Source organism: Zootoca vivipara, chromosome 4 (assembly GCF_965207765.1).
Source record: "Zootoca vivipara chromosome 4, rZooViv2.hap1.1, whole genome shotgun sequence".
NCBI lineage: Eukaryota > Metazoa > Chordata > Lepidosauria > Squamata > Lacertidae > Zootoca > Zootoca vivipara.
The window spans coordinates 95,019,577-95,046,704 of record NC_142587.1 but is presented as its reverse complement, the minus strand read 5'-3'; the positions used below and the strand labels follow the sequence as shown (position 1 = coordinate 95,046,704).

General features: G+C 44.2%; 2 protein-coding genes across 2 annotated transcripts; both read left to right on the top strand.

Moving 5' to 3' along the window:
* The first annotated feature begins 15,458 nt into the window (after positions 1 to 15,458).
* LOC148686052 (aquaporin-11-like) lies at positions 15,459 to 18,392 on the top strand. The gene has a single exon (XM_088668446.1). It carries the CDS (start codon positions 15,459 to 15,461, stop codon positions 16,077 to 16,079), a length of 621 nt encoding a protein of 206 aa, XP_088524572.1. The 3' UTR covers positions 16,080 to 18,392.
* A 1,973-nt stretch (positions 18,393 to 20,365) lies between these two features.
* On the top strand, positions 20,366 to 26,968 carry LOC118085238 (aquaporin-11). The gene is made up of 3 exons (XM_035115675.3): positions 20,366 to 21,098; positions 23,985 to 24,107; positions 25,021 to 26,968. Exons 1-3 carry the CDS (start codon positions 20,507 to 20,509, stop codon positions 25,086 to 25,088), a joined length of 783 nt encoding a protein of 260 aa, XP_034971566.1. The 5' UTR covers positions 20,366 to 20,506; the 3' UTR covers positions 25,089 to 26,968.
* Positions 26,969 to 27,128: the final 160 nt, after the last annotated feature.

The window sequence follows — 27,128 nt, the reverse complement described above, 5'->3', positions numbered from 1 at the left end:
GTACTTTGGTTTGAGAACAGCCTATACCAAAGGTGTCATGGACTTTGAAGATGTTCAAACTCAGGATGAAAGGGAGAAACATGCTAAGAGTAAGGCATGCTTGGGAAACCTTCACCATGATCAACTCCCGCCCAGAAACCTAGGTATGTCCCCACTGTGGAAGGATGTGTGGATCCAAAATTGGCCTCCACAGTCACTTACGGACTCACTGTTAAAACCATAGTTCTAGTTACAGGTAGGTACCCGTGTTGGTCTGAGTCGAAGCAAAATAAAAAAATTCAGATATCTGAAGAAGTGTGCATGCACACGAAAGCTCATACCAAAATATAAACTTAGTTGGTCTTTAAGGTGCTACTGAAGGAATTTTTTTATTTTGTTAAAACCATGTTTATGGAAGACAATCTTCCATAATCGCCATGATCGCCAAAGATGACTCAAAGTTTGTGAGAATCACTGGTTCTTCCCAATGGGGTGTGGCTCAATTACCTTTTCTCTTAGTCCCCCAAATCTGCCGCTTCTGTCCTTGCATCCGTTAGCACTTCTCCAAATGCTCCTAAAAATACCATGGTAACAGCTGCCTAGAGAAAGATAAAATTGATGCCACCTTCTGCTTTAGCTCTTTTCGTACCCTGCAGAAAACCTCCAGCTCAAGGAAATCAAAAAGTAGGCCAACCATTTAATGTACGGTTCTTGCCACTGTGCTGGATTCAGTAAATCGTACAGGTTTCCAAGAGTTCCAACTTTGTTTGATGTCCTTGTTGTTGTGAAGATAAGCATTAAAAATGAAGGCCAAGCCTACCTAAAGCTGACTCTAACAGAGGACAATGAGTCCTTGACACCTTGAGGATCAATGGATTTATTGCAGAATGAGCTTCTAGTAGGCAGGAGTCTATTGCGACAGAACCATCGTCTGGGATCTGGGGATGAGACAAACGGCCAAAAGCTAGAAGTAGGGTAGCAGAATCCTTGCTTGCAGAAAGGAAAGCAATGCCATTAAGAGTTCCTAGCACGAGAACTGTAGGATGCAGACCAGGAGTAATATCAATGTCAATCTATTAAGGATCAGGATGGGGTAACCAAAAAGATTTGACGTAACTGAACACTAAAGGGCTCTGGCAAATTGACTCCCCAGTTAAATCTGTTTCTGAGTCTGTCTTCAGACAAAATATGTTCTCAGTGGTGTGTTTTCCTGGCCTGAGCATAGCACAGAATCATAGAATTGTAAAGTTGGAATTTGGAAGGGTCCCCAAGTGTCATCCAGTCCAACCCCCACAATGCAGGAATCTCAACTAGATCATACATGACAGATCATCCGACCTCTGTTTAAAAACCTCCAAGGAAGGAGAGTCCACCACTTCCTGAAGGAGACCGTTCCACTGTTGGACAGCTCTTACCATCAGAAAGTTCTTCCTGATGTTTAGTCGGAATATCCTTTCTTGTAGCTTCTAGCCATTGGTTCGGGTCCTAGCCTCCAGAGTAGCAGAAAAGAAGCTAGCTCTATCTTCCATGTGACAGCCCTTTAGATATATTTGAACAATAGTCTCTGGAAAACCAGCACATAGGATTTGAGCCCAGGAGCCCTCTCCCCTTCTGCAGTTTTCAGCAACTGGTATTTGGAAGCATTACTGGTATTTAGAGCATAAGCCATCCTGGCTAGTTAAAGCAAGTTAGTCACAGAAAATGGAGTACTGTCCAGTTCTGGACACCACAGTTCAAGAAGGATACTGACAAGCTGGAACGTGTCCAGAAGAGGGCAACGAAAATGGTCAAAGGCCTGGAAACGATGCCTTATGAGGAACGGCTTAGGGAGCTGGGTATGTTTAGCCTGGAGAAGAGAAGGTTAAGGGGTGATATGATAGCCATGTTCAAATATATAAAAGGATGTCATATAGAGGAGGGAGAAAGGTTGTTTTCTGCTGCTCCAGAGAAGCGGACACGGAGCAATGGATTCAAACTACAAGAAAGAAGATTCCACCTAAACATTAGGAAGAACTTCCTGATAGTAAGAGCTGTTCAGCAGTGGAATTTGCTACCAAGGAGTAGCTACCTACTTTGGAGGTCTTTAAGCAGAGGCTTGACAGCCATAGGTCAAGAATGCTTTGATGGTGTTTCCTGCTCGGCAGGGGGTTGGACTGGATGGCCCTTGTGGTCTCTTCCAACTCTACGATTCTATGATTCTATGATTCTGTGTGTGTGTGTGTGTTCCTGGAAGCACACATGTCAGTTGTCTAAAGCCAGGGTAAGGTGTGTAGATGGGTGGGAATGGGGTGTTCATGGATTAAAAGGTAAAAAAGGTAAAGGACCCCTGGACGGTAAATCCGGCACTGCAGTGTACCCACCCACTTCCAGGACTATGCAAGTATAGGATTCCTCCATCCATCCGTATCTATGCTGTTATTTAAAATGGGGGGTGGGGTGGGTTGGTTTACCTTTGCTGCAGCTTTGCTCCTAACCAAGCCATCATCTTTGTTTGCCAAGCTCTCCTTGCGGGAGCTTGACTCAGCAGTGAGTCATTCAAAGTGTGATTTAACACTGTGGTTGTGAAAGGAGCACTTTGTTTGCTCAGCCCGCTATTTTTATATGAGGTGGAAGAATTTCTCATGGCCTTCCTCCCGTCAGAAATTGTCAGCTGCTCACAGGGGCCTTACATAACAAAGCTGTGATGTGAAGTGTTCTATGAAGTGCAGAACCGAGTGGGCAGGCTGGGGGGAATAGGTTTGTCTGTGAGTGAGAGGGAACGTGCTTTGTCTCTTCATTTACAGCAGAAAAGTTTCTCTCCGAGCAATTGAGAGGTCTCAGGCGTGTGGCTCTTGCTTGACAGCAGCTATAATGTTGTTGATCAGCAGGTGCTTTCTTTTTAAAATGAAACTACTGCATGAAGAGTTTACGTGACCAGTTGCCACAGCCATTGGTTAAGGTCGCAGTGGAAAATATTCTTTCTTCTTTGCTTTGCTTTTTTTGGGTCCCTTCTGGTCCCTATGGAGTGGTCACCAGTGACCGAATAATATTGCTTTGGGACCAGGCTAGCTCATGGGCTGGCGGCTGGCCACGTCGGCAATAAGTCCTGGAGGTTGTCGTTAATAGCACATCCCCTAAAATATGAAAAACACAATTATTATTTTTTTAAAAGATGATTTTTGGGGCGAAATGTGTAAGTTCAAAAGGTCCCTTTTAAAAATGTACTTAAAAGACATCTATATCACTTTTTAAAGGTAAAGGGACCCCTGACCATTAGGTCCAGTCGTGACCGACTCGGGGGTTGCGGCACTCATCTCGCATTATTGGCCGAGGGAGCCGGCGTATAGCTTCCAGGTCATGTGGCTAGCATGACAAAGCCACTTCTGGCGAACGAGAGCAGCGCACGGAAACGCCGTTTACCTTCCCGCTGTAGCGGTACCTATTTATCTACTTGCACTTTGAGGTGCTTTCGAACTGCTAGGTTGGCAGAAGCTGGGACCGAGCAACGGGAGCTCACCCCGTCACAGGGATTCGAACCGCCAACCTTCTGATCGGCAAGCTAGGCTCTGGGGTTTAACCCACAGCGCCACCTGCGTCCCCAATATCACTTTTTAGGACACAATAAATAATATCAATACTTGTTTTAGTAAACGAGAGAGCCCTCGAATCACAGATTTTGGAACTGGGGGTGATGCCATGAGCCCTGCAGCCCCATCAGGTTTGGGCATGGCTTGGCAGAAGGATTAGGAGGTAGCAGAAGGGGGAACAGGGGGTGAGAATGTAGGTTCCCCCCCTTTCTGTGCAGTGAAATGCCTCCTCGGGAGCTGAAGAAGGCAGCAACCAGCCACTGGGGTAGCTGAGTAGAAGGCAGCAACAGCAGAACCGGAGTCAGGTGGGGAGGCCACAGTTTTGTCACTGAGGTCCAGGCACCACCTCCATAGATGGGAACAGACTCGCCTGCCCGTATGGAGTGTGCGTCTACGAACCTGACATTCCTGCAAGGCAAGAGGGTAGTATCACAAGTAAGCTCACCACGCCTTGTATTCAAAAACTTGGTATGCCATACTTCTGGGAACCCTGAATTTTCTCTCACAACCCAGGACTCAGCTACTGTATACAGCTGCAAATAAAACGTTTTAAGTGTGTTTTAAGTGCAATATACAATGTGACACTAGATGGAGATGGTGAGCCTTATGGGAAATTCAAAAGCATTTTAAAAAAGCATTTTCAGAACGGTTTTTATATGTGTGTAGATTCCGCCCATATTAAGGTTATGTTGCTGTGTTGCCCTTGATGGAAATGGGTGAATAAGCTGGTTACTTGCTGCCAAGTGTGTGGTTTTTTTTATATATATATAAAAATACCTCAGAATTTGCATTGCAATAAATGATTAGTCGGTTTGGCTGGTGGGAAAGATTGAGACTGCTAATTAAAGGGAAAGGGACCCCTGACTATTAAGTCCAGTCGCAGACGACTCTGGGGTTGCGCCGCTCATCTCGCTTTACTGGCCGAGGGAGCCGGCGTTTGTCCCGCAGACAGCTTCCGGGTCATGTGGCCAGCATGACTAAGCCACTTCTGGCGAACCACAGCAGCACACAGAAACACCGTTTACCTTCCCACCGGAGCAGTACCTATTTATCTACTTGCACTTTGACGTGCTTTCGAACTGCTAGGTTGGCAGGAGCAGGGACCGAGCAACGGGAGCTCAGCCCGTCGTGGGGATTCGAACCGCCGACCTTCTGATCAGCAAGCCCTAGGCTCTGTGGTTTAGACCACAGTGCCACCTGCCTCCCCTTTTCTGTTAATTATGCTTCCTTAAATATGGGTCCTTGTTGTACTTTATATTGGAGTTCCATCTGTAATGTTTTATTTTGCTGTTTTGTAATGTTCTATTTTATGTTTTAAGAAAGGTTGTAAATAGCTTAAAGCTTTTTCCGGAAATGCAAAGCAGTACAGAAAGCAACAAATAAATAAACAACCGTTTGACTGACTAAGGGGGCAATCCTAAGGTGAGATCTGCTGGGGTGAGCAGTTTAGGATGCAACAGATTTCCAGCCGATTCCTAGCTCAGCCAATATTAAGTCCCCAACCCTGGCTCAGCTGAAAGTACGCTGGCATAAATGGCTCATCCCGGCTCAGGCTCAACTGGCTGAGCCAAAGCTGGTGTAACCCCCCCTAAAGGGGCATTCTGGGGTTGGGGCGAGAGGGGAGGGATTTAGGCTGGATCCTAAGTGCATTCTGCTTTGTAAATGGACCTGACAACAATATTTTAAAGGCTTGTTTCCCCTCTGCATATGCAGAGCAGCAGTAGCAGCCCTGCTGGGTGGGATTTGAACCTGGTGTAACTTTACAACAGCTTAATTTACACGAGCTTGCTTTATGCCAGCTTCTTGTACATAGGGCTTCTCCCTAAATTATTCTGGAAGAGTCAAGTCCTACTTCACTGTTGCTGTTTATTACACAGAGTTTAAGGGAAATGTAATTTCTATTCAGAGCCCAAGTCCAATTCGTATGCTCCATTCTTCCTGAGAAAGTACAAGACATTTCATTCCCCCCCTTTCACTTTGAGATGTTGCTTGTCATTTTCTATCAGCCAGAAACCCCACAGGCACAGAAAAGAGCAATGAATATTATTTTCTACTGAACCATAGGGGAATATTGCTGGAACCAAAACCATTGTGTGATCAAGACCTCTGTTACTTAAATAGTCTGAAGTGATGGATATTCTGGAGCCTGGTACATTGACATGTTCAGAGTTTTAAAAGTGTTTTCAGATATTTTGCCCACAATTTTTTATCATGTATATATATATATATTTCAATTTACAGTGCAAGTAGGAGGAAAGACACATGGGCTAGTTCACACAGAACTGTTCATTGCTCCATGCCTGCATCAGTAAGTGGTTATAGAATCATAGAGTTGGAAGAGACCACAAGGCCATCCAGTCCAACCCCCTGCCAAGCAGGAAACACCATCAAAGCATTCCTGACAGATGGCTGTCAAGCCTCTGCTTAAAGACCTCCAAAGAAGGAGACTCCACCACACTCCTTGGCAGCAAATTCCACTGCCGAACAGCTCTTACTGTCAGGAAGTTCTTCCTAATGTTTAGGTGGAATCTTCTTTCTTGTAGCTTGAATCCATTGCTCCGTGTCCGCTTCTCTGGAGCAGCAGAAAACAACCTTTCACCCTCCTCTATATGGCATCCTTTTATATATTTGAACATGGCTATCATATCACCCCTTAACCTTCTCTTCTCCAGGCTAAACATACCCAGCTCCCTAAGCCGTTCCTCATAAGGCATTGTTTTCAGGCTTTTGACCATTTTGGTTGCCCTCTTCTGGACACGTTCCAGCTTGTCAGTATCCTTCTTGAACTGTGGTGCCCAGAACTGGACACAGTACTCCAGGTGAGGTCTGACCAGAGCAGAATACAGTGGTACTATTACTTCCCTTGATCTAGATGCTATACTCCTATTGATGCAGCCCAGAATTGCATTGGCTTTTTTAGCTACTACATCACACTGCTGACTCCTGTCAAGTTTGTGGTCTACCAAGACTCCTAGAACCTTTTCACATGTACTGTTCTCAAGCGAGGTGTCACCCATCTTGTATTTGTGTGACTCAGTCATCTCAAATCCCACACCGAGTCAGTTTCCCAGTGGTGCTGTCAGGGCAGATCTTGAACTCCAGGGTCCCAATTCAGCAGAATAAGAGGGGCAGGGACATAGAAGGAGGGTGCGGGGGGGTGCGGTCCGCCCCGGGTGTCATCCATGAGGAAGTGATAAAATGGCACACCGCAGGGGGCGGCACTTGCCATGGGACCTGGCCTGCAGCGCGCCCGAGCCATGCGTCTCTCCTGGGAGTGACTCAGTGGCTTGGGGCCCTGCGTTGCCCGAAATGGCAGCGTGGGACTTGCATCTGCCAGGGCTTGCCCCCTCCATGGGAGGGTAATGCTTACCCCACGTTGAAGCGAAAGAAAACATGTTAGCATCCAAAGAGGGTTCCCATAAAACCATTAAGTCCACAATCTAGAATTACCTGACTGTGTCACTGCCATAGCTGCCAAGTCTGAAAAATGCGTAGAAGCGACTTCTGGTGCCGCGCTACCCATGTCTGCGGCACCGGAATTGACTCCCACATTGACACACGTGTGTGAACAGCCCTTAGGCACGCACAGTTGCCACCTTTGAACCTACCAAATGACAGACAGGCCAGCCAATGACCACCTCCATGGGATAAAAGAACAAAACAAGAGCTCTTCCAATGGCCAATGGCCCGCCATCTTGCCCAGCATCCTGTTCTGCTTGTGGGCAAGCAGGTACCTGTGGGAAAGCCCAGAAGCACAATGACTCCACTTCCTCTCCTGGCGTTTCCAGCAACTGGTCTTCAATGAATAGGTTATCAAGAAACTTACATGGGACCACAACGTTCATATGACACTACATTATACTGATTCCATTCCAGTCCTGTTGTCTACTCAATCTAGCAGCAGCAAACAAGCGGGGTTTTTGCACTGCCATTGCCACCTACGGTGGGTTTATTATTATTATTATTGGAAATGCTGAGAACTGAACCTGGGATTTTCTGCATGCAAAACATGGGCTATGCCACTAATCCCCTAATCATGGGCATCAAGAAGCATCATTTGGATTTAATCATCATCATTCAGAGAATTTAGTACCCTGCATAGTATTTTCAGCTTTTATAATGGCTATGACAAACACAATGCAGGCTATTTTGATTTTAAAAAACTAATTAAGGATAGGTTTTTTGCAAAGTATTATTGCTTTTGTTCTTTGCTGCCTCCATAAGCCTTTTCTTAGCAACTATATGTGTTCTGAAAACAAAAGGCAGGTTGAATTCAGATTTTTTTTTAGGACATCTTCACTGCCTTTCCTATCATTCTGTTGAGTTTCTTAGAAAAAACAACTCACAACAATAAAGAGCTGAACACTTAAGCTTGAGAGATCAATTAATCTCAGGGATCATCTGCTACTATATAAATTTGCCTCCTTTTTGTGATCTGGACATAGGAAGCTGCCTTATGCCAAATCAGACCAAAACATTTACTAATAATAATAAATTATGTTTTATTTTATTATCTATACCACGCCCATCTGGCTGGCTTTCCCCAGCCACTCTGGGTGGCTTACAACACACCTGCTCACCTCGTCCCCCCAAAACAGTACTTCTGTCTTGTCAGGATTCAACCTCAATCTGTTAGCCGCCATCCAACCTCCAACCGCCTCCTGACACTTACACAGGACATTTACCAACTTCACTGGTTCTGATTTAAAAGAGAGGAAGAGCTGGGTATCATCCACATACTGATGAACACCCAGCCAAAAACCCCTGGTGATCTCTCCCAGCAGCTTCATAGATGTTAAAATGCATATGGAAGAGAACAGAACCCTGAGGCACCCAAGTGAGAGCGCAGGGGTCTGAACACTCATCCCCCAACACCACTTTCTGGATACGGCCCAGGAGGAAGGAGCGGAACCACTGTATGACAGTGCCCCCAGCTCCCAACCCCGTTAGGCGGTCCAGAAGGATGTTATGGTCGATGGTGTCAAAAGCTGCTGAGAGATCCAGCAGAACTAGGAAACAGCTCTCACCTTTGTCCCTAGCCCACCGGAGATCATCAACCAGTGCAACCAAGGCAGTTTCAGCCCCATGATGAGGCCTGAATCCTGATTGGAAGGGATCCAAATGGTCCGCATCCTCCAGGCATGCCTGGAGTTGTTCGGCAACCATCGCTCAATCACCTTGCCCAAGAATGGAAGATTTGAGACTGGGCGATAATTGGCCATATTGGTCGGGTCTAAGGATGTTTTTTTAAGAAGCCGTTTAATGACTGTCTCTTTCAGCAGGTCTGGGAAGGCTCCCTCACAGAGGGAAGCATTCACCACCCCACAGAGCCATCGCCCAGCCCTTCCCGGCTCATTTAAGGAGGGGTGAGGCAATGCCAGTGAGGGGTGTGTGGAAATGTAGCTCTGATCAGCTCCAGGGTGTCTTCCCAAGGACCACAGGATTTCACCCTAAAGCTGCTACCTACTGCAACACTATTTAATACTGCTTCACACCATGTTGGTACACCATTCAGTTTCTTGACATTAGTTATCCACAAATAGAAAAAGCTTCTTTAAGTTTATAAGAAATAAATTTGGTGATTTTTATTTTTTTAAAAATGATGAATGGCATAAATACAGGTACAGTGGTACCTCTGGATGTGAATGGGATCCGTTCCGGAGCCCTGTATGCATCCAGAGCAGTACTTAACCTGAAGTGCTGAATCTGCGCATGCTCGCCGTGCGATTCTGCACTTATGCACGTGTGTGACGTCATGCGGCACGTCTGTGCATGCGCAAATCGCCAAACCCGGGAGTAACCCGTTCTGGCACTTCCAGGTTCGGCAGGTTCGTAACCCGTGTTGTACACAATCCGCAGCATTCGTATCTAGAGGTATGACTATATTTACCGATTTAGAAACCTATGTATACAAATGCATTGTCTTATAGGGATAAATCATATACGCAAATCGTGAATCATAGTTGTGAAACAGGCTATAAATGCGATAAGAAATAAGGTATCCAAATGTGTGTGTGTGTTGGACGCTCATACTTTGGGTGCCAATTGGTTTGCCGCTGGCCTCTGGTAGTTAGAATCCTCAGACCAGCGAAAAAGATTTATTGCACCAGCTACTTGAAAAAATGCTGCAAATCTGCTTTCAAGTTACACAGACGTCGGAGTGAAAATAGTTGCTGCAATGCCCAGGTGAGCCTGCTGCTTTTAGGGGGGTTGGGAGAGAAAAGGAGCTTAGGACACACATTGTGCCAATTACATTACATTACAAATAAATGAAGCACATGGGAAAGGATAACATCAGATCATAGGGCCTCCAGCAACACCGTGATGAATGAAACAGATAAGATATTCCAGTCTTGCACTAGTTAGGGAGCAAAGGTGGAAAGGAGTTGGATATAGAATAGAATAGAATAGAATAGAATAGAATAGAATAGAATAGAATAGAATAATAGAATAGAATAATAATTTATTGGCCAAGTACTAATATACAGTACATGGAATTTTGTTTCGGCTACAATTGCAATGTAAAAGTACTTTATACAAAGTGTGCAGAACACTATTTCAGCGGAGTGACTTCAGAAGAGGTTGAGGTGGTTGGTGGTGCCTCTGGAGCCAACTGAATGGCACTAGTTAATACTGCTTTATTTTCGAACCTACTATAAAACTGATTCAGGTTGTTTGCCAATTTTTTGACTCTCTGGAGCAGAAGAAGATGTTCTCTTATATTCAGTAATGTTCTGTAAATTCTTCCAAAGAGTAGCCGAGTCCATACTGTTGCCAATTGACCAGAAGATTTGTGCCTTGTGTTCAACAGAATTCAGCCGGTGAAGCTTTTCTTGGCTTGGAGCTAAACTGTGATCACCTCCTAACACCTGCAAATCAAGCTGCTGTTAAAGGCTGAACAGCTTGCAGCTCTAGTTGCATATTTGGATACTATAATGAAAATAATCTTCCCTAAACCTAGACAACTAGTGTTAGGGAAAACAGTACCTTTTTCTGCGCTTGTCAGAGCTCATCAGGAGTGTTGGGCCCAGTCCTAGGTGCCGCACGTTAAGAAGGATATCTATGAATTAAGGAACAGGTTTCAGAAGAGGGTAACAAAGACGGTCAGGGTGTGTGTAAAGCAAGCCCTCTTAGGAAAGCTTGAGAAACTGTGACTACCTCGCTTGCAGAAGGGACGGCTGAGGGGGACATGAAAGCACTCTACGAATACCTGCAAGTCTGTCACACTGAACAGGGCAAAGACTTGTTCTTTCCCACCTCAGAGGACAGGACACGATCCCATGGGGTTTGAGCTACAGGGCAGTAGATTGTAATGTCACATTCGGAGAAACTTCTTAATGGCAAGAGCAGTTAGACAATGGAATATAGAGGGTGCATAGGAAGTGGAGGGATACCAAATTAGACAATTGGTTCAACCATATCATAGGGACGCAACCACTGAGCCTCTTGGGCTTGCTGATCAGAAGGTTGAGGGTTCAAATCCCTGCAACGGGGTTAAGATCCTGTTGCTCTATCCCAGCTCCTGCCAACCTAGCAGTTCAAAAGCACACCAGTGCAAGCATATAAATAGGTACTGCTGTGGCAGGAAGGTAAATGGCATTTCAGTGTGCTCTGGTTTCCGTCAACGGTGTTCCATTGCGCCAGAAGCAGTTTAGTCCTGGTGGCTACATGACCTGGAAAGCTGTCTGTGGACAAACGCCGGCTTCCTCAGCCTGAAAGCCATATGAGCATCACACCCCATAGTCGTCTTTGACTGGACTTAACCATCCAGGGGTCCTTTATTTTTTACCTTTACCCAGTGCTTTTTTTTCTGGGGGGTTTGGAACTGCTAGTTTGGCATCTGGGGGGATGCAGGGGACGCATCTAAGTTTAGCCTCATTGATGGGCAGTATTTCAATATGAGTAGGAAAATGAAAGTACTCCTAAACATTTTTCTTTTAGGAAAAAAAAGCACTGCCTATATCACTATTGTCTACACTGACTGGCAGCAGCTCAGGGTGATGCCAGGGATTGACCTTCAGCATGCAAAGAAGATGCTCTACCACTGAGCTATAGTCCTACCATAGCGTGGGCTTTTACTTGCTGGAGATCTTCAAAGTTGCTTGAAAGCCATATGCCAGGAGATGTCTAACTCTGGATTTCCTGCATCGAACAGCAGGTTAGACCAGATGGCTTTCCAGGCCTGCTCCAGCTCTGATTATGTAAGGAACATATTTCTCCTAGCATGCTACTTTCCCATGTCCAGGATATTTTATTTTGGGGTTGGGTTTTTTGTTTTTGTTTTGGTATGGCAAAGCATTCAAATGGGCAAAAACCAACCCAGCAGCTTGAACATAAACCGTGCCTAAGCAAAATCATCATTTCACATGCTGGCATATTCACATCTTTGACATGACTGTTGTTTCTGCTGTAATTCTATCCTTAGCAGGCAGAAAAGATTATTCTTCAGGTTTGGACAAGGCAGTCAGAAACACAAGGAAACATCCATCAACATTCTTGAATCTTTAGCACCCTCTTGTGGAAAAGTATTTGCATGACATTAGATACCAATGAACATGTGTAGAATTATGTATATATTGCATGCTCCTTGGAGCTTGTCCGTCTTCTTCTGTGAGTGATGGCAGGCACCATCTAAACCAGGGTTTCCCAAAGTTGGGTGTACAGCTGGTGGTTGTTTTTTTTAAACTACAAATCCCATCATCCCTAGCTAGCAGGACCAGTGGTCAGGGATGATGTGAATTGTAGTCCAGGCAGAGTTTCTCCTTCATTTGATCCTCTTGTGGTTGGAAGGAAAAAGCTTCTCCTGCTAAACATGCTAAGTGTTCCTCCAGACTGTCAGTATTTTGCGGTGGGGGGGAGGCTTCAAAATGCAGGAACTTTAGGTTTATGCCATTAAAAGTGGGTTAAAACATTCTGTGTTCTTAGCACAACACATCCACTTTAAATTTTAAAAAGGTGGATTTTGTTTTTGTTTTCTTATGGTTTGGAAAAGGAAGGGGAAATGCATTCAGAAGTGTGGGCTGATTAACAGGAAGAAACACCCTGCAAGTAAATCAGGATTAATGATAGCTGTCGTATTAATTGCCCTGTCAACAGATCAAAAAGAATGCTCAGCAAAGATTAGATCATACCTCTGCATAAGGTTTGTGCAACCAAATCAGGATGATTAGTTTGTCGTTTTTACCTATGCATTATGCTTTTAGGAAGCTGGGCAGAAAGAAGGCATTCAGCAAACTTACGGTAGCTTTCTCCAGCAGGGCAATTCTGTGGTAGAGAATCACCTGTTGGATTTCCACTCCTCCTGATGCTATTAAGGTTTCATTAGGAGCCTTGCCAGAAATTGCACTAACCAGGGGCCACTGCCAAGAGATTGTGGCGCCTGAGGTGAAACAGAAAATGGTGCCCCCACCCCACCCCGGTCACCCGCCTGGTAAGATCTACATCAGGAGCAAAGGTGGAATAGAAATCCGCATTGGGATCTGCTGCCCCTGTGGATCCTGCTGCCTGAGCCCAGTTTGCCTCATGGACCATGGTCTGGGACTAATGCATTTGAGCAACTGCCACCTCATGACAGGCCACTCGCTGGGCCTTTACTAGCCGATAGAACAGGCAGAAATGCAACAGGTGAAGCTTGCTCCACCACGCCAGAAAAAACAAAATCCCTGCCAAATTGCTCCATATCAGGCAACTTTTTAAAAGCACAGTGCTGTCTATTTCATTTATTTCATAAAATTTATATACCGCTTGATTGTAGAAGTGGGGGGGGGTTCCTCTAAGCGGTTTCTATTTATATTATGATTGATTTGCTTTCTTTTCTTTTTAAAAATGCTGTGTTTTGTTCAACATCAAAAAAAAACCAAGATCATGGCCACTGGTCCCATCACCTCCTGGCAAATAGAAGGGGAAGAAATGGAGGCAGTGATTTTACTTTCTTGGGCTCCTTGATCACTGCAGATGGTGACAGCAGTCACGAAATTAAAAGACGCCTGCTTCTTGGGAGAAAAGCAATGACAAATCTAGACAGCATCTTAAAAAGCAGAGACATCACCTTGCTGACAAAGGTCCGTATAGTTAAACCTATGGTTTTCCCAGTAGTGATGTATGGAAGTGAGAGCTGGACCATAAAGAAGGCTGATCAGCGAAGAATTGATGCTTTTGAATTATGGTGCTGGAGGAGACTCTTGAGAGTCCCATGGACTGCAAGATCAAACCTATCCATTCTGAAGGAAATCAGCCCTGAGTGCTCACTGGAAGGACAGATCGTGAAGCTGAGGCTCCGATACTTTGGCCACCTCATGAGAAGACTCCCTGGAAAAGACCCTGATGATGGGAAAGATGGAGGGCACAAGGAGAAGGGGACGACAGAGGACGAGATGGTTGGACAGTGTTCTTGAAGCTACCAACATGAGTTTGACCAAACTGCGGGAGGCAGTGGAAGACAGGAGGGCCTGGCGTGCTATGGTCCATGGGGTCACGAAGAGTCGGACACGACTAAACGACTAAACAACAACAACTGGCAAGTTCAGGTGTGGTTTGGGGGAGGGGGGAGACAGACAGCGACGGTACTCCCCCTCCCCTATTTTTCTAATGGTAAAGTCTCTGCTGTGAGAAGGACGCTTCCATGAAAACGCTGAACGGGGGGAGGGAGGGAGGGAGGGAGGGAGGGAGAAAAAGATGCCGGCAACTTCTTCCTATTTGAAAAGGGCTTCGGCGGCTCCTCTCGGCCCCCTACCACGTGACTTGCTTTCCAACGGTCTCCGGCTGGCGGCGTGCGCACGCGCGCGCTCGGAACAATCGGGAAGAAACTGTCCCCCCTTTTAAATGTTTGAACTCGGGGCGCGAGGACAGAGCTGGACTGCGCCTGCGCGTCCTTGGCTTTGCCTCAGTCACCCAGAAACTGCTTTTTTCACAGCCTCCTTTGGGCGGCTTTGTTTTGTGATTTGGGTCTGAGGCGGGGAAAGTGCGTGGAGGAATTTGGGGGCGAGGGCCAGCCAGAGCAGGGCTTGGTACCATAGAAGAGACCTGAGGACGTTTGGGGGGGTCGACTTCTGAGAGAAAAGGGGTCCTTTAGGTCCCCCCTCAGTATACCAGAGGGTGCTTCTCACTCCTTCCTAACACAAAAAGCAGCTTTTTTGTTTTACTGACAATGAGAAGAAGTTAACCAATCTGCTTATCCCATCAAGAGGAGGAGAGAGGGATGCTTAACTCTCTGTTTAAGAGAAGCGACTCATTGACACAAAGGGGTGTGGGTGGGTTGCCATAGAATAATTTGCTCCTGAAAATAAAAAGGGACCCACAAAAAAGAAGGAAGGAAAGAAGGACGGAAAAGAAAGAAAGAAAGAAAGAAAGAAAGAAAGAAAGAAAGAAAGAAAGAAGCCTGAGGGAAAGGATACGTTTTCTACTCTGGTCACATCCCCAAAGGAAGAAGGGCCCTGGGCAGAAGTTTGGGTGGCAATATCCAGAAATAGAGCAATAGTGGAGAGCCATTGCTCACATACCCCCACAAGAAGTACTCTGACGCCCATATCAGGAGGGTAATAAAAACTGTGACCCGTTTATTAGAATAGGACGTAGTTTTCTGTGATGAGAATGCGAGCACAGATTACGGGTTCCATGACATGAAGATGCAGCTGTGGTCCTTTTATAAGAGAGGAGTTCATAGGGAAAAGTTTTACCACGGACACACATGACCAAGAACAGCACAAAACAGGAGGTGCTTGGACTCCTGATGAAAGAGAGCCACAGATACAGATAGATAGGCCATTTGACCCAAACCCCACGAAAACTGGGACTAATATGACCACATGAGAAGCAAAGGATAATAAAGAGGGAATCTGGCCACAAGAGAAACCCAGCGTTAAAAGAGGGCCTAAGTGACTATACAATACTTCCTGGAGACAGTGGTGTTTCATCATGGAGAATGAATACACCACCATGCTGTTTTTGATTATGGGAGGTGGCACCATAGTGCTGGCAACTGAGGTCAGGGCAGTGACTCGCAACCTTGTGAGCCATCCGGAGCTGCAGCTGTTCCTGCTGGAGATGTTGGCCACTTTCCAGCTGTGTGCTTGCTTTGGTATCCTGCATCCTCTGGCTCAGCTGGAGAACCATACCCAGCTTTATCTGGGCCACCTTTATTCTTTCCTCACTATGCATTTCCTCTTGACCTTAAGTGAGAGCATAACCAATCCCACCTGCATCCTGCTAGACGTCTTGCAGAAGGACATCTCAATGAAGCTAGGTGGGCTGAAGATTGGGGCCCAGTTCATTGGGGCCTTTCTAGCCAAACTGTACCAAAACGCTATCTGGTCTGTAGGGATCAGCAATTTATTCCCTCATCCCCAGGAATGTAGCAATCCTCTCAAGACATATTTTTTAAAGGCCCTTTGCACAGAGCTTGTAACCTCCGTCACATTCCAGTTTACTGTGCTGGAGTCGCAATTGCAAGAGATCCGTGTCAGAGCTAATGTGCTTTCCCTCGCCATCACCTCGCTGGTGTATGCAGGTCTGTTGCCCCTTCTGTCACTTGTATGAAAGAACGGCTGGCAAGGTTATATGTGTGAAACATACAGTACTTACCAACTAATGAGTTGTCAAGGTGGGAATATGTCTGAACAATCATCACAAAAAGATGGCGTGTGGCAAGTGCTACCTCTAATCATCTTTCACATGTTTACTGTCTCTGTCCCTGCTTCCTCAAGTCATAGAATCTTAGAGTTGGAAGGGACCAAGGGTCATCTAGTCCAACCCTAGTCCCATAAAACCACTCTGTTGTGTGTTTGTTGTTCACCTCTATATGCTCACATGATCATGGGTTTGAAGCAATTGCCCTATGGAGAAAAGTTACAACATTTATGGCTCTGGGGGAGGCAATTAAGGGCAGAGATGTAAATAATGATGCAAGGTGTGGAAAAAGTGGACAGAGATGCTTTTCTCCCTCTCATAATATTGGAACCTGTGGTCATCTGATAAAACTGAATCCTACTTTAAAGTTACCCACCCATCGCTACATCTTATGGTAGTGAATTTCATAGTTTGTGCTGTAGGAAGAAGTATTCCTTTATCCCAAATCTTCCAGCATTCAACTTGGTTGGATGTTACTGAGTTCTAGCATTATGAGAGCATGAGAAACACTTTTTTCTATCCATTTTCTCCATGCCATGTACAATTTTATGCACCTCTTATCAAGGGACCATTTAGTCCTTTTTTTCTAAACTAGAAAGACCCAAATGTTGAACCTTTTATCATAGGGGAGCTGTTCCAGCAGCCTCCTGATAATTTGAGTGTCTCTCTCCTACATGTTTTTCCATGCCCTCCTGTTTCCATAGTGGTTTGCACATGTCACTGGAAAAGTGTCATAGATAGTGGGATTGCCAAAGCAGAATGAATCTAGGCATGGAAAATCATATACAGTATAGGGATGGGAAACCCCACACACACTCAAAATGGCTTAGCTTCATTTAGCTTTTTAAATATATGTATGTTGAATGTTGAAAAACACTGTCATATTGTAACTTTTTGCACCTTTGACAGCAAGAGCTACAAATGTTTTTATCATGGTTCTTGAAGAATCTAATTTCTTTTAAAAGGTCAGAAGGCTGATAGAAACATACTGGTATTAGTTTAAATGAAGGGACCAATAATTCATACAACATATTTTCTGTTGGTGTGAACAATCCTAATTGTCTTCAAGATCGTGACACAATTTAATGAATGAACTCGGCAATCATTAATATGTTCAGAAAAATTATGGTCACTGAGACATTTCTACTAGCCACTATAATTAAGGGAATTGTTGTCCATATCTGTGATTGCTAGTTCATATGTGGTCTAAACCACTGAGCTTCTTGGGCTTGCCGATCAAAAGGTCGCTGGTTTGAATCCCCGCGACGGGGTGAGCTCCCGTTGTTCGGTCCCAGCCCCTGCCAACCTAGCAGTTCGAAAGCACGCCCCACAAAAAAGTGCAATTAGTTAAATAGGTACCGCTCCAGCGGGAAGGTAAATGACGTTTCCGTGCACTGCTCTGGTTTCAGAAGCGGCTTAGTCATGCTGGCCACATGACCCAGAAAACTGTCTGTGGACAAATGCCGGCTCCCTCGGTCAGTAAAGTGAGATGAGCACCGCAACCCCAGAGTCGTCCACGACTAGACTTAACTGTCAGGGGTCCTTTACCTTTACCTTTTTTTAAATGATATATGACTTGAATACCCAGTGATGGTGGAGACCTCTCATGTCATCAAAAATGTATCATGAAAATATGAAGTCTCTGTCACTTTGATGGAAAATCTGTCACTTTGATGGTGAAATGGGTGAATCTCAAAAGGTCAGAAATTGTATGAAATAACTTGTCACAATTATTGTTAATTTTACTGGAGCGGGGAAGGAACTACAAAGCTGGTTGATTTATTAGGGACTGAGGCCGCAATCTTATACCTGCTTAATGGAGAGTAAGCTCCATTTAACTCAATGGGACGAAGCCCTTTACCAGGAGCCAGCCAGTTCAGGCACTGGCCGAGTGCCCCAGGGACTTGGAAGGGTCTCTCACTGTCCTGAACCAACCACACTGCCATTCACCACCTTTCCTGCCAGGCGTCCAATGCTTTTCAGTGGTGCCACTTTTGAATGGGAGCCAAGTGCAGTTTCATTTCATTTATTTTCATTTATTAGACTTCTTAGTCGCTTGTCACCTGAAAGTGGTCTCCAAGCGCCTTACAGCATAAAAAAAGATATCCAATACATAAGAACATAGGGAAAAACCAGGGGTGGGGATCATACCTTAGTATTTCATATAACATCGAGGGGGGGGCACACCACCAGCCGCATAAATAGAGGTGAACAACATTACCAATACTCAAATAATAAAGCAATACTCTAACCCACTGATTAGAAAATAAATAAACTCTTAACCTCCCCCTTCTCCAAAAAGCATTCACATTGAACCAACATTCCCCGCCCCATTTAACCTCCACCTGTTACAAATCCATGGTGAGTGGGTCCACTGTCCCCCAGGGATGGTCCAGCATCTCCCTTCTCCCTCTAGGGCAGAGGAGCAGCAAAGCAAGAAGATGGTACGGTAACAAAAGTTTTGCCTACTTTGCAGTTGACCCCCTGCTGTTGGTGGGGATGCAGTTTCCATCTGTAGTGCCTGCCTACCAATTTAAGTTATCCAAAATGTCATGCACAGGCTCCATTAAATTATTATTATTATTATTATTATTATTATTATTATTATTATTATTATTATTATTATTATTATTATCAAACCTCCCATTCAAAAGTGCCACAGCTGAAGCATATCCAGCAACCAGGTGGCAGAGGGAGAATGTGAGTGCTACCATTCTGTGGCCCAACCAGGGCAAATAACCAGCCCTCCTTGCAGGGCTGGAAGGCCCATCACTGGCACTATGCCCAGGAGTGCAAAACTAGCCCTGAGCGTTTGCTCAGAACATAGAACATCTCTGAGGTCATCCGGCCTTCTCATATGTAATATCTGGATAAAAGGAAACAATATAACTAAAATTTCGTTTCGCTATCTGAAAAAGGGACATATTTAGGATTTATGGGGCAGTGCTGTTCTGAAGTAAGGAGGAGCAGGAAAGGAAAATAAGAGGTGGAATTTTAACGCTTGGGATATAAGCCTGATCCACAGAGGCGCATTTCCGATGTTTCTGAAACAAGCGCGCAATAACTCTCCTGTTTCTGCTGCAACAGACTAACAAGGCTTCCCCTCTGGGATTAATGTACTGTACTAAACTAAGCTTCTGGTCGGCCTTGCTTGTTTCTGTTAGCCTGTGCAGGTTAATTGTATTAGATCGCACAAGGTGTTCACCCCGAGGGGTCAGAGGAAGCACAGCCCGGCTCCTCCGCCTGGAGGATTCCGCGACGCGTCGTCCCTATATACGGTAGGGAAGGCTACGATCGCGGACGGGCCTGGGCCACCTGTTGCCCCTCCTTCTCGGGGAGACGGGTCCACCTCCTCCCCCAGCCTTCCCGCGACCCTATAGGGGACCAGAGTCTCACGCACGCCTGGCCTGACCCGGCCCATCCCGCCTGGAGGCGGTGGCTAGGCTTCGAGCGATCCGCTTTGCAGACACAATCCGGCCTTCTCAGCAGCGGCTGCAGCTGCTGCTCTTGCAAAGCTGAAAGCTGCTGTTTCACTCGGCTGGTGCTGACTGCGGAGCGGCGTCGGCGGTGCTCCATTTGTCGCCCCAGCTGCGGCGACCCAAGAGAAGCTTGTGGGCAGGTAGCAGATCGCAGCCCTCTGGCAGCGGGCTCGGAAAAAGCTGAGCGGAGTGCCACGGCATGAGAGGTGCTACGGAGAAGTACTAACGTGCCCTTGGACCAGTTCAGTTGCCTGCGGATCATGAGCACAAAAGAGAAGAATTGGGGAAAATAGAGCGGGGAGCTCTGAGATTCATAGAGAAGGAATGTGATTTAGAATCTGTTATCAGCATTGAAGGAGCTGTTATTGCGTCTAGTGGGGCCCGTCTCTACCCATTTAGGACGCCAGCAAAGCAGGACAGGGAGCCAAATTCTCCCCTACCCCTGCAATCAAACTTGGTATCACAACGATTTTTGCCTAGAGTCAGAGAGTGTGGGAAAATTAAACACTGGAAATGAAACCAGTGATGGTGGCAGAAGAATTGGGTTGGCAACAGCAAGACTGGTCAGTCAATGGAGAAATCTTGGCAGGGCTAGGAGAAAGTTGACCCTGCTGTGGGGACAGGCAAAGTGGAGCACGGGTATCCGCTGATATTTTATGGATATCTGCAGGGGAACTGAAATCCCCTAACAGGGCTGAGGAGGCAGGAGGCACTGTCAAGTCCTCAGAGAGCAAAAGGAAGTTGAAGTGAGGAGAGTTGAGTAGGCCAGAAAGTTGTAGTTGTCCCTAAGGAGGTGGAACAGAACAGGGAGAAGTGACTTTATTGATCTCTGCTGCAGGAACTTCAGATCTTTTTATCATGGATGTCAGTGAAGCCTGCATCTCACTGTTTGTGATGGCAGTTACAATGATGGTCACGGCTGGCTGCAGGCGACTGGTCAGGCAGTCTCATAAGCCAAATATCCTCTGCTTCTTCCTTGAGTTAACTGGAATCTTCCAGATCTGTGCCTGTACTCATGAGATTTGTCTACTGGCTGATTTGCCACCCAAACCTCATGTGGCACTTGCCCTCACTTACGTTTTCACTGCTCTTCATGGTTTGACTTTGCCCAGCAGCATCAACAACCCCTCCAGCAGCTTTCAACTTCTCTGCAAGGGTAAGATCACAGCCAAGACTTGGTGGCTACAGACTTCAGCTCAGTTCACTGGAGCAGTATTGGCTCATCTTTACATCAAATTAATCTGGATGTTGGGGATGACATCGGTGCACTTAAAGACAGCAGCGGAGAATTGCAGTACTACCCCAATTCAAACTACCTTAGCAAAAGCTTTTGTCCTAGAACTCCTATTCTCTTTATTGCTCCATCTGACCTTACAGACCTTTGAATCAATGAACCCCAACACAAAGGTCCATCTAGTCGCCATGCTGATTACCATTATGGTATATGAAGGTTTGTTATCCTCTTCCCTCTTTTGTTATTATCTCAGGCTGTAAATAGGCTTTGAATGTTATGTATTGCCTTACACAATTGGTTTTATACTGCTTATCTGCATTGGACTTTATTGCCTCTAATAATCTCCTGCAAAGGCACTACTACGGTAAGCCTTTGTGTCCACCTAAAGTAGCTCTATATCTAATTTTAAAACTTTTTTCTCCATTGTGGAAATGTTGTCTAAATTGAACCACAGAATATCTGCACATTGCATAGAACCAGAAGGGTATTCTTATAATACACTCTTACTCTATACAGGGTGCTAGTTAAGCCTGTTGGGCTTCATGGGTGCTAAGTGTGAACTGAGCTTGTGATGCAAAACACACACAGTATAGCACTTTCCTAACAATGCATGGAAGGTTCAGTAGTGGTGCACAAGCTGTCTTTCTGGTCAGTTTGCCAGCCATTACTAATACTGTCATTTAATATGTTTAAAGCACATTATTTTCCTTGAAGAATTCTGAGCACTGTAGTTTTACCCCTCAGAGTTACAACTCCCAGCAACCCTTAAACTACGGTGCCCACAATTCTTTGGAAGAGAAATGTGCTTCAAATGTGCTTTAAAGGTATAGTGTGCATGTAGACTTTTATCTTTCGTATGAATCCAGAGTTGCCAGGAATGTGCTTCAAAATCTATAGTATGCACTTGAAGGACCGAAGGGCTACTAACTACAGTCACAGAAGCCAACTCCTAGGGGCCAAGGTCTCTTGTCTCCCAGTAAAATATTTGAGGGGGGTGGGCCTCCCAAAGTTGATGGGCATTGCCATTCAAATGGTGTGTGTTGTCCTGCGTCATATGATTATGTGGGGCAGGTAAGCCCCACATATTTTATTCAAGTTAGCACCCCTGTGGACAGTTGTGTGCCAAGAGGCCAGGTGTTTCACTGCATTGCTTCCTGTGTGCTTTGCACAATTCCCCTAAAATAAGGACAGAGATTTATTACCTCAGGAGAATGGAGTTTAGCCTATGACTGTAATGCTTCCAAAATAACTGTACATTTTGCTCCTTCTCCTTGCCTTCATGCTGTTATTTCCTTTCACGAAGCAGACAGTACATTCTCTTTGGTTGCCTTAGCATTATTATTTGGTTTCAGGTTCTGTTATTGGCTAGCAGCCTCTTCCTTAACAGGAGAATGGAGTTTTGGCTTTGGTTGAGACTTTCCCATTAAAGTTACTTTAATGGGAATCTAAATTGAATCTATTTCACCAAGATTCCAATTTTATTTATAAATACAACATTTCATTCAGAATAGTTTATAGTATTGGAGTACAATTTGTTTCATCTAGTCCGGCATTGTCTACTGAGTTGACTGACTGGCAGTAACTTTGCAGTCTGAAATTGTAGGCTGGGGTCCTGACCCAAGCCTTTCGGGAAACAGGCATACAAAAACAGCAGAGGCAAAACACATCAGCAACACATGCAGGTGCATGGTCCTGTGAAAGACCCAAGAACAATACAAACTACAGTGATATTCTCAAGGAATTGATCCAAACTCATTTATACCCTGGGAGACTGCCACTGCTCTGTGCAGCACATGCATTTTAATGTGACAAAGCATTAATTGAAGACTGTCATCTCTGAAAACAGACACAAAGCTGTTTTCTTTCTGGCAGCCACTTTTGCTGAATCTTTCAGTATGCTAGAGCCTTTTTCTCTGTTATGCAATGAATATGGCAAAATGATAGAAGCCATGCTCTATGCACTACACAACTGACTCGGGAGCAGCTGGAAACAATTTCGTGATGTACTCTAGATCAGAAATAAAGGTGGCTACAGATTTTATATAACAAAAATGACTCAAGATCTTCCCTGGATTGGGGCCAATATCATGAGATAGCAATTTTCTAGTTTCATTACTGGCTTTGAAATTTTCTTACTGAGCACTTACAAGTGTTTAACATCCATTATCTCAGTAGCTCTTGCAACAGTCTTGCGAGAAAGGCTAGTATATTATCAGTCTCATGTTGTGTATATATTACGGTAGCAGTGTGGAGTGGGTTAAAGGTGAGTCTGAGAGATAAGAGGTTTGCCTTAGGCATTCCCAACCAAAACAAAGTTTGGGCCAGTAACTGTCTACCGGGTAGCTTCATTCTTTAGATGTGGTGTGCATACTAAAGTACTGTAGTTCATTGAAGTGTTGACTTTGGGCCTTGGAAACCATAGGTCAAATCCCATATTCACTGAGTGGTCTTTATTAAGGTAGTTTCTAAGGTCAATTTCCCATTATAATACAGGTAAAGCAACTCCATACCTCACACAGATACTATCTAAGGGTTAATGAGAGGATTTGTACAGCATAGAAGTATTCTCATTTATTATTAACCTTCCCCATACAAAGTTCAGAAGTCACAAAAGGCAAACGTTACTGAGGATATTGTTAGCAAAACAAAAAGCAAACCTTTGGAATTTCAGAGACTCTGCTTCCTTCAGGAGATGGTTCAGAAACCTCATGGTAGCTAATGTATGCAAGAACTATTGTCCTGATCTTGATGTACTGATCCGGTTTTGCAGCATCAGTTTAGTTTAGGCTACTGAACATTGAAATACTTCTAGCACCCATGGAAGGTCCTAGGTTCAACTCAGAGTTCATGCAGTTAAGATAAACAAGGCTGGAGAGAGCACACAATACTGGACTGGAATAAATGATTGTTTGGACCAGATATTGAGTAATGATGAATATTAGTACTTTTAACAATAGCTGATCACACTATCAGAAATTTAATTCTATCTGACATTATGAGTAGAAAGATATCCCATACTATCAATTCTAACACTAGACACTAAAAGTTTCAGGAAACAAATCTTTACAGGAAGGAAATAACTTTCTGCTTTTCCTTTCACAGGAGGACATCTCACAGGAGCCATATTTAACCCAGCTCTGGCTTTTTCTTTGCACATAAGTTGTTTCGCTCAGCCTGAGAAATTTTGGAATTATTTATTGGTATACTGGGTTGCACCATGCATAGGTAAGTGTATAGTTTATTTTATTAGGATGAACTAGTACTCTTAACTAAGGATAATAGAGCAGGCATATTCAAACTCGGCCCTCCAGATGTTTTGGGACTACAATTCCCATCATCCCTGACCACTGGTCCTGTTAGCTAGGGATCATGGGAGTTGTAGTCCCAAAACATCTGGAGGGCCGAGTTTGCCTATGCCTGATATAGAGCAATGGCCTTCACTAATATACAGCTTTGGTTAAGTATGGCAGCTTCCTAAGTATAGCATACTTTTTCTGTCTGCTGCCTGATAAAACAGCTTCCCAACCCTTGCTTTAGGAAGTCCTATATAGCCACCTCAGTGATCTGTTGTTAATAAATGATTAACAGCATGTTTGATGTTAGAGAAAGGCTGGTCCTACTCTTCCCCGGGAGCCCTTGGAAATAGTGGCCCGTATGTATTGTTTGGGGCTACCATCTTTTAAATTAGGGCACAGTGGAGGTTTGCCTTTAAGTGTGTGATGAGCAATTTAATCAGCTCTGTTGTTGCCAAGACAGTTGTGGATTGTGTACATAAGTGGTAAGCTGTGTTCACATAAGACTATTTAAACAGCACACAATTCCCCCTCATGGGCAGACATATGTGAGTAATCATGTGTGAGTTCATGTAAAAAATTAAACATAACCACCAGCTATTTCCAACACACCCTTCAAACTGTTATGGAAGTGCTCCAAAATGCGACATTTTACTCCTAGAAAGGCTATTGTTGTCATGGCCACGTGCACAGACACTTATGAGGTTCAATAATATATTTTTACACAAAAGAGGACGGTTGATAGCCTGACACCACTCTCCACTGCATGCTTTCCTGCTTGCCCTCTTCCCTTATACAGCCTTCTGACACCACCTTAAAGCATGATTATGTTTTCATCATTTCAGGGTCTGTGTTGGTGTTTTTGGTATGGGATGAAATCCTTCCTTTACTTCACAGACAACGGTCTGTGTAAAATGGTAAAGCAAGATGTTGAAAAGATTCTGTTAAAATGGATGTGAAGAGACTGGAGATTAGAATCTCTTTGGCAACTTTCATGTGATTCTTTGGGGAGTATCATTATAGGACTCTACAACACAGTATTTATCTGACTTGTCAAAAGCAGAGCCATGTATTTCAAAACTGGAAGAATTTGTTAACGTAATGTTCAGGTTTTTTTTTTTAAAAAAAAAAGTCTTCTGCATCAAAATAGTTATAAGAAAAATAGAGAACACTTCTGGTAACCGGATGCCTGCTTCACTTCTACTTGTGTAATTTAGGCAAGCTTCTTTTACAAAAATTCACCTCACTTGAACCTGCCTCAAGTGACTTACCCTGCACCTTTTATTATCCAGCCTCCATTCCAATTCAAGCCTGCATCTACAGCCACAGAAGTGCACTTTAAGGGAAGGAGGGGGGAAACAATATCCAAAACTTGACACACTTTCAATATTAAGGCAAGGCAAGTGTGCAAAAGGGAGAGGTGGACACAGTACAAAATGTTTTACTAAGGCTTATGTCAAGTACAGTAGTTCTGGATTTGTAACAGGGAAATTCGTCTGTATGCCAGATAAATAATTTAAGTTGCTACAATTTTAAGATGTCTGTTAGGAAGCAAGCAATGCTAACCCTAGCGAACATTCACTGATATGTTTACAAAAGCCATTTAGAGCTCTGGATGTTTAAGGCATCTTGTGTGCCACGGTAACAGAATTGTTCTAATGGCACAGACTCAGCAGGCAAGGACCAAAAACACAAAAAGCAGCCCGAGGGGATAAAGTTTACGTCTCTTGGTAATCTCTTTATATTTCCATTTTTTAAGAATGAAGTTATTTGGAAATTAATGTAGTGCATCTCTATGCATCACAAAAGACACCCAGACATTTATCAGTTAATTTGTTTCACAAATGTAGCCAGGATTTTGTGCTTCAGTAAAAACCTTTAATGAGGAATTTGCATAAAATTCTGGAACAGAACTGAAGGTAGCGAACACTAGGTTTTTGATTAGCAACACAAATCTGCTATATTAATGCACATCCAAAGTTTTTAAAAAATCATTTCAGCAGCCAACGTTTGCTGTATGCTGCTGTTTTGCCTACAATCAAGATCCATGTTTCCCCTTATCCATGACAGCCTTCCTCCACCATCTTAAGTCGGTGCTCACATTTAGGAATCTTGAAGGATTTATGTCAATAAACACTACAGTTCTGACCTATTCTCAGCTCACAGAAGCATGCTCTAAAAAATCCCAAACTCATCTGAAATGACAGCTGTGAGGAATACACTTTAAAAAAATTAAGTCTAACAATGTTTGGTGGGAGGGACTGTTATTCTGGAGGGTCCAATTTTATGTTGAAATGAGCTTTGTTCTTAGCTGATCTCTAATTGCGATGATGTAAGGTGAAGCCTTAGGAAGAATGGCAGAGTTCATGTGTGAAACCTTTACAGATTTGGTATTTATCCGTTTTTCCTGTAAAGTATTCGACCTCCCTGTTCTGCAAGAACTTTTGAAACTGACACTGTTTAACAGCTGTGCTTGTATAAACAAACTATGGAAATAAAGTATCAAATTACAGTACCTCTATGGCAAAAGAAAAACAAAAGATCTCAGTATCTTCAGTTCTAAGCCCTACATTAGTTGGCTCAGAACCTGTGACCCTGAATCTCAGTCCACTAAACTCATTTGAGTTACACAACCATATTGAATGGAATTTGGGCACTGTGGAAATGCTGCCTGGAAAATAACTGGAGCCTAATTAAGTAGCTGCTACTTAAGGACATAATGTTGATGTCTTTTTGAAATTTTAGGAAATGGGTATATTTTCTTCACAATAAAAGAAAATCCTTTTATTCTTTCCCCTGTTGTATGTTTCTTTTTCTGAGCCTTTAAACATCACAGTATTAATTCCATAATTTAGAGCAAACTTCATAATCCTATTTTCCTTGTTTCCAAATCAAAAGTGAATCTTATTTAGAAGACATTTCTAACTACTGCTCCAGGAGAAACAAAGTTAAG

What these genes read in the sequence shown, in the direction of transcription:
- LOC148686052 (XM_088668446.1), top strand. Translation starts at nt 15,459, where the DNA reads ATGGAGAATGAATACACCACCATGCTGTTTTTGATTATGGGAGGTGGC.
- LOC118085238 (XM_035115675.3), top strand. Translation starts at nt 20,507, where the DNA reads ATGGATGTCAGTGAAGCCTGCATCTCACTGTTTGTGATGGCAGTTACA. An exon ending in TACCATTATGGTATATGAAG is followed by an intron (nt 21,099 to 23,984) that starts GTTTGTTATCCT and finishes TTCCTTTCACAG; the next exon opens with GAGGACATCTCACAGGAGCC. An exon ending in CTGGGTTGCACCATGCATAG is followed by an intron (nt 24,108 to 25,020) that starts GTAAGTGTATAG and finishes TCATCATTTCAG; the next exon opens with GGTCTGTGTTGGTGTTTTTG.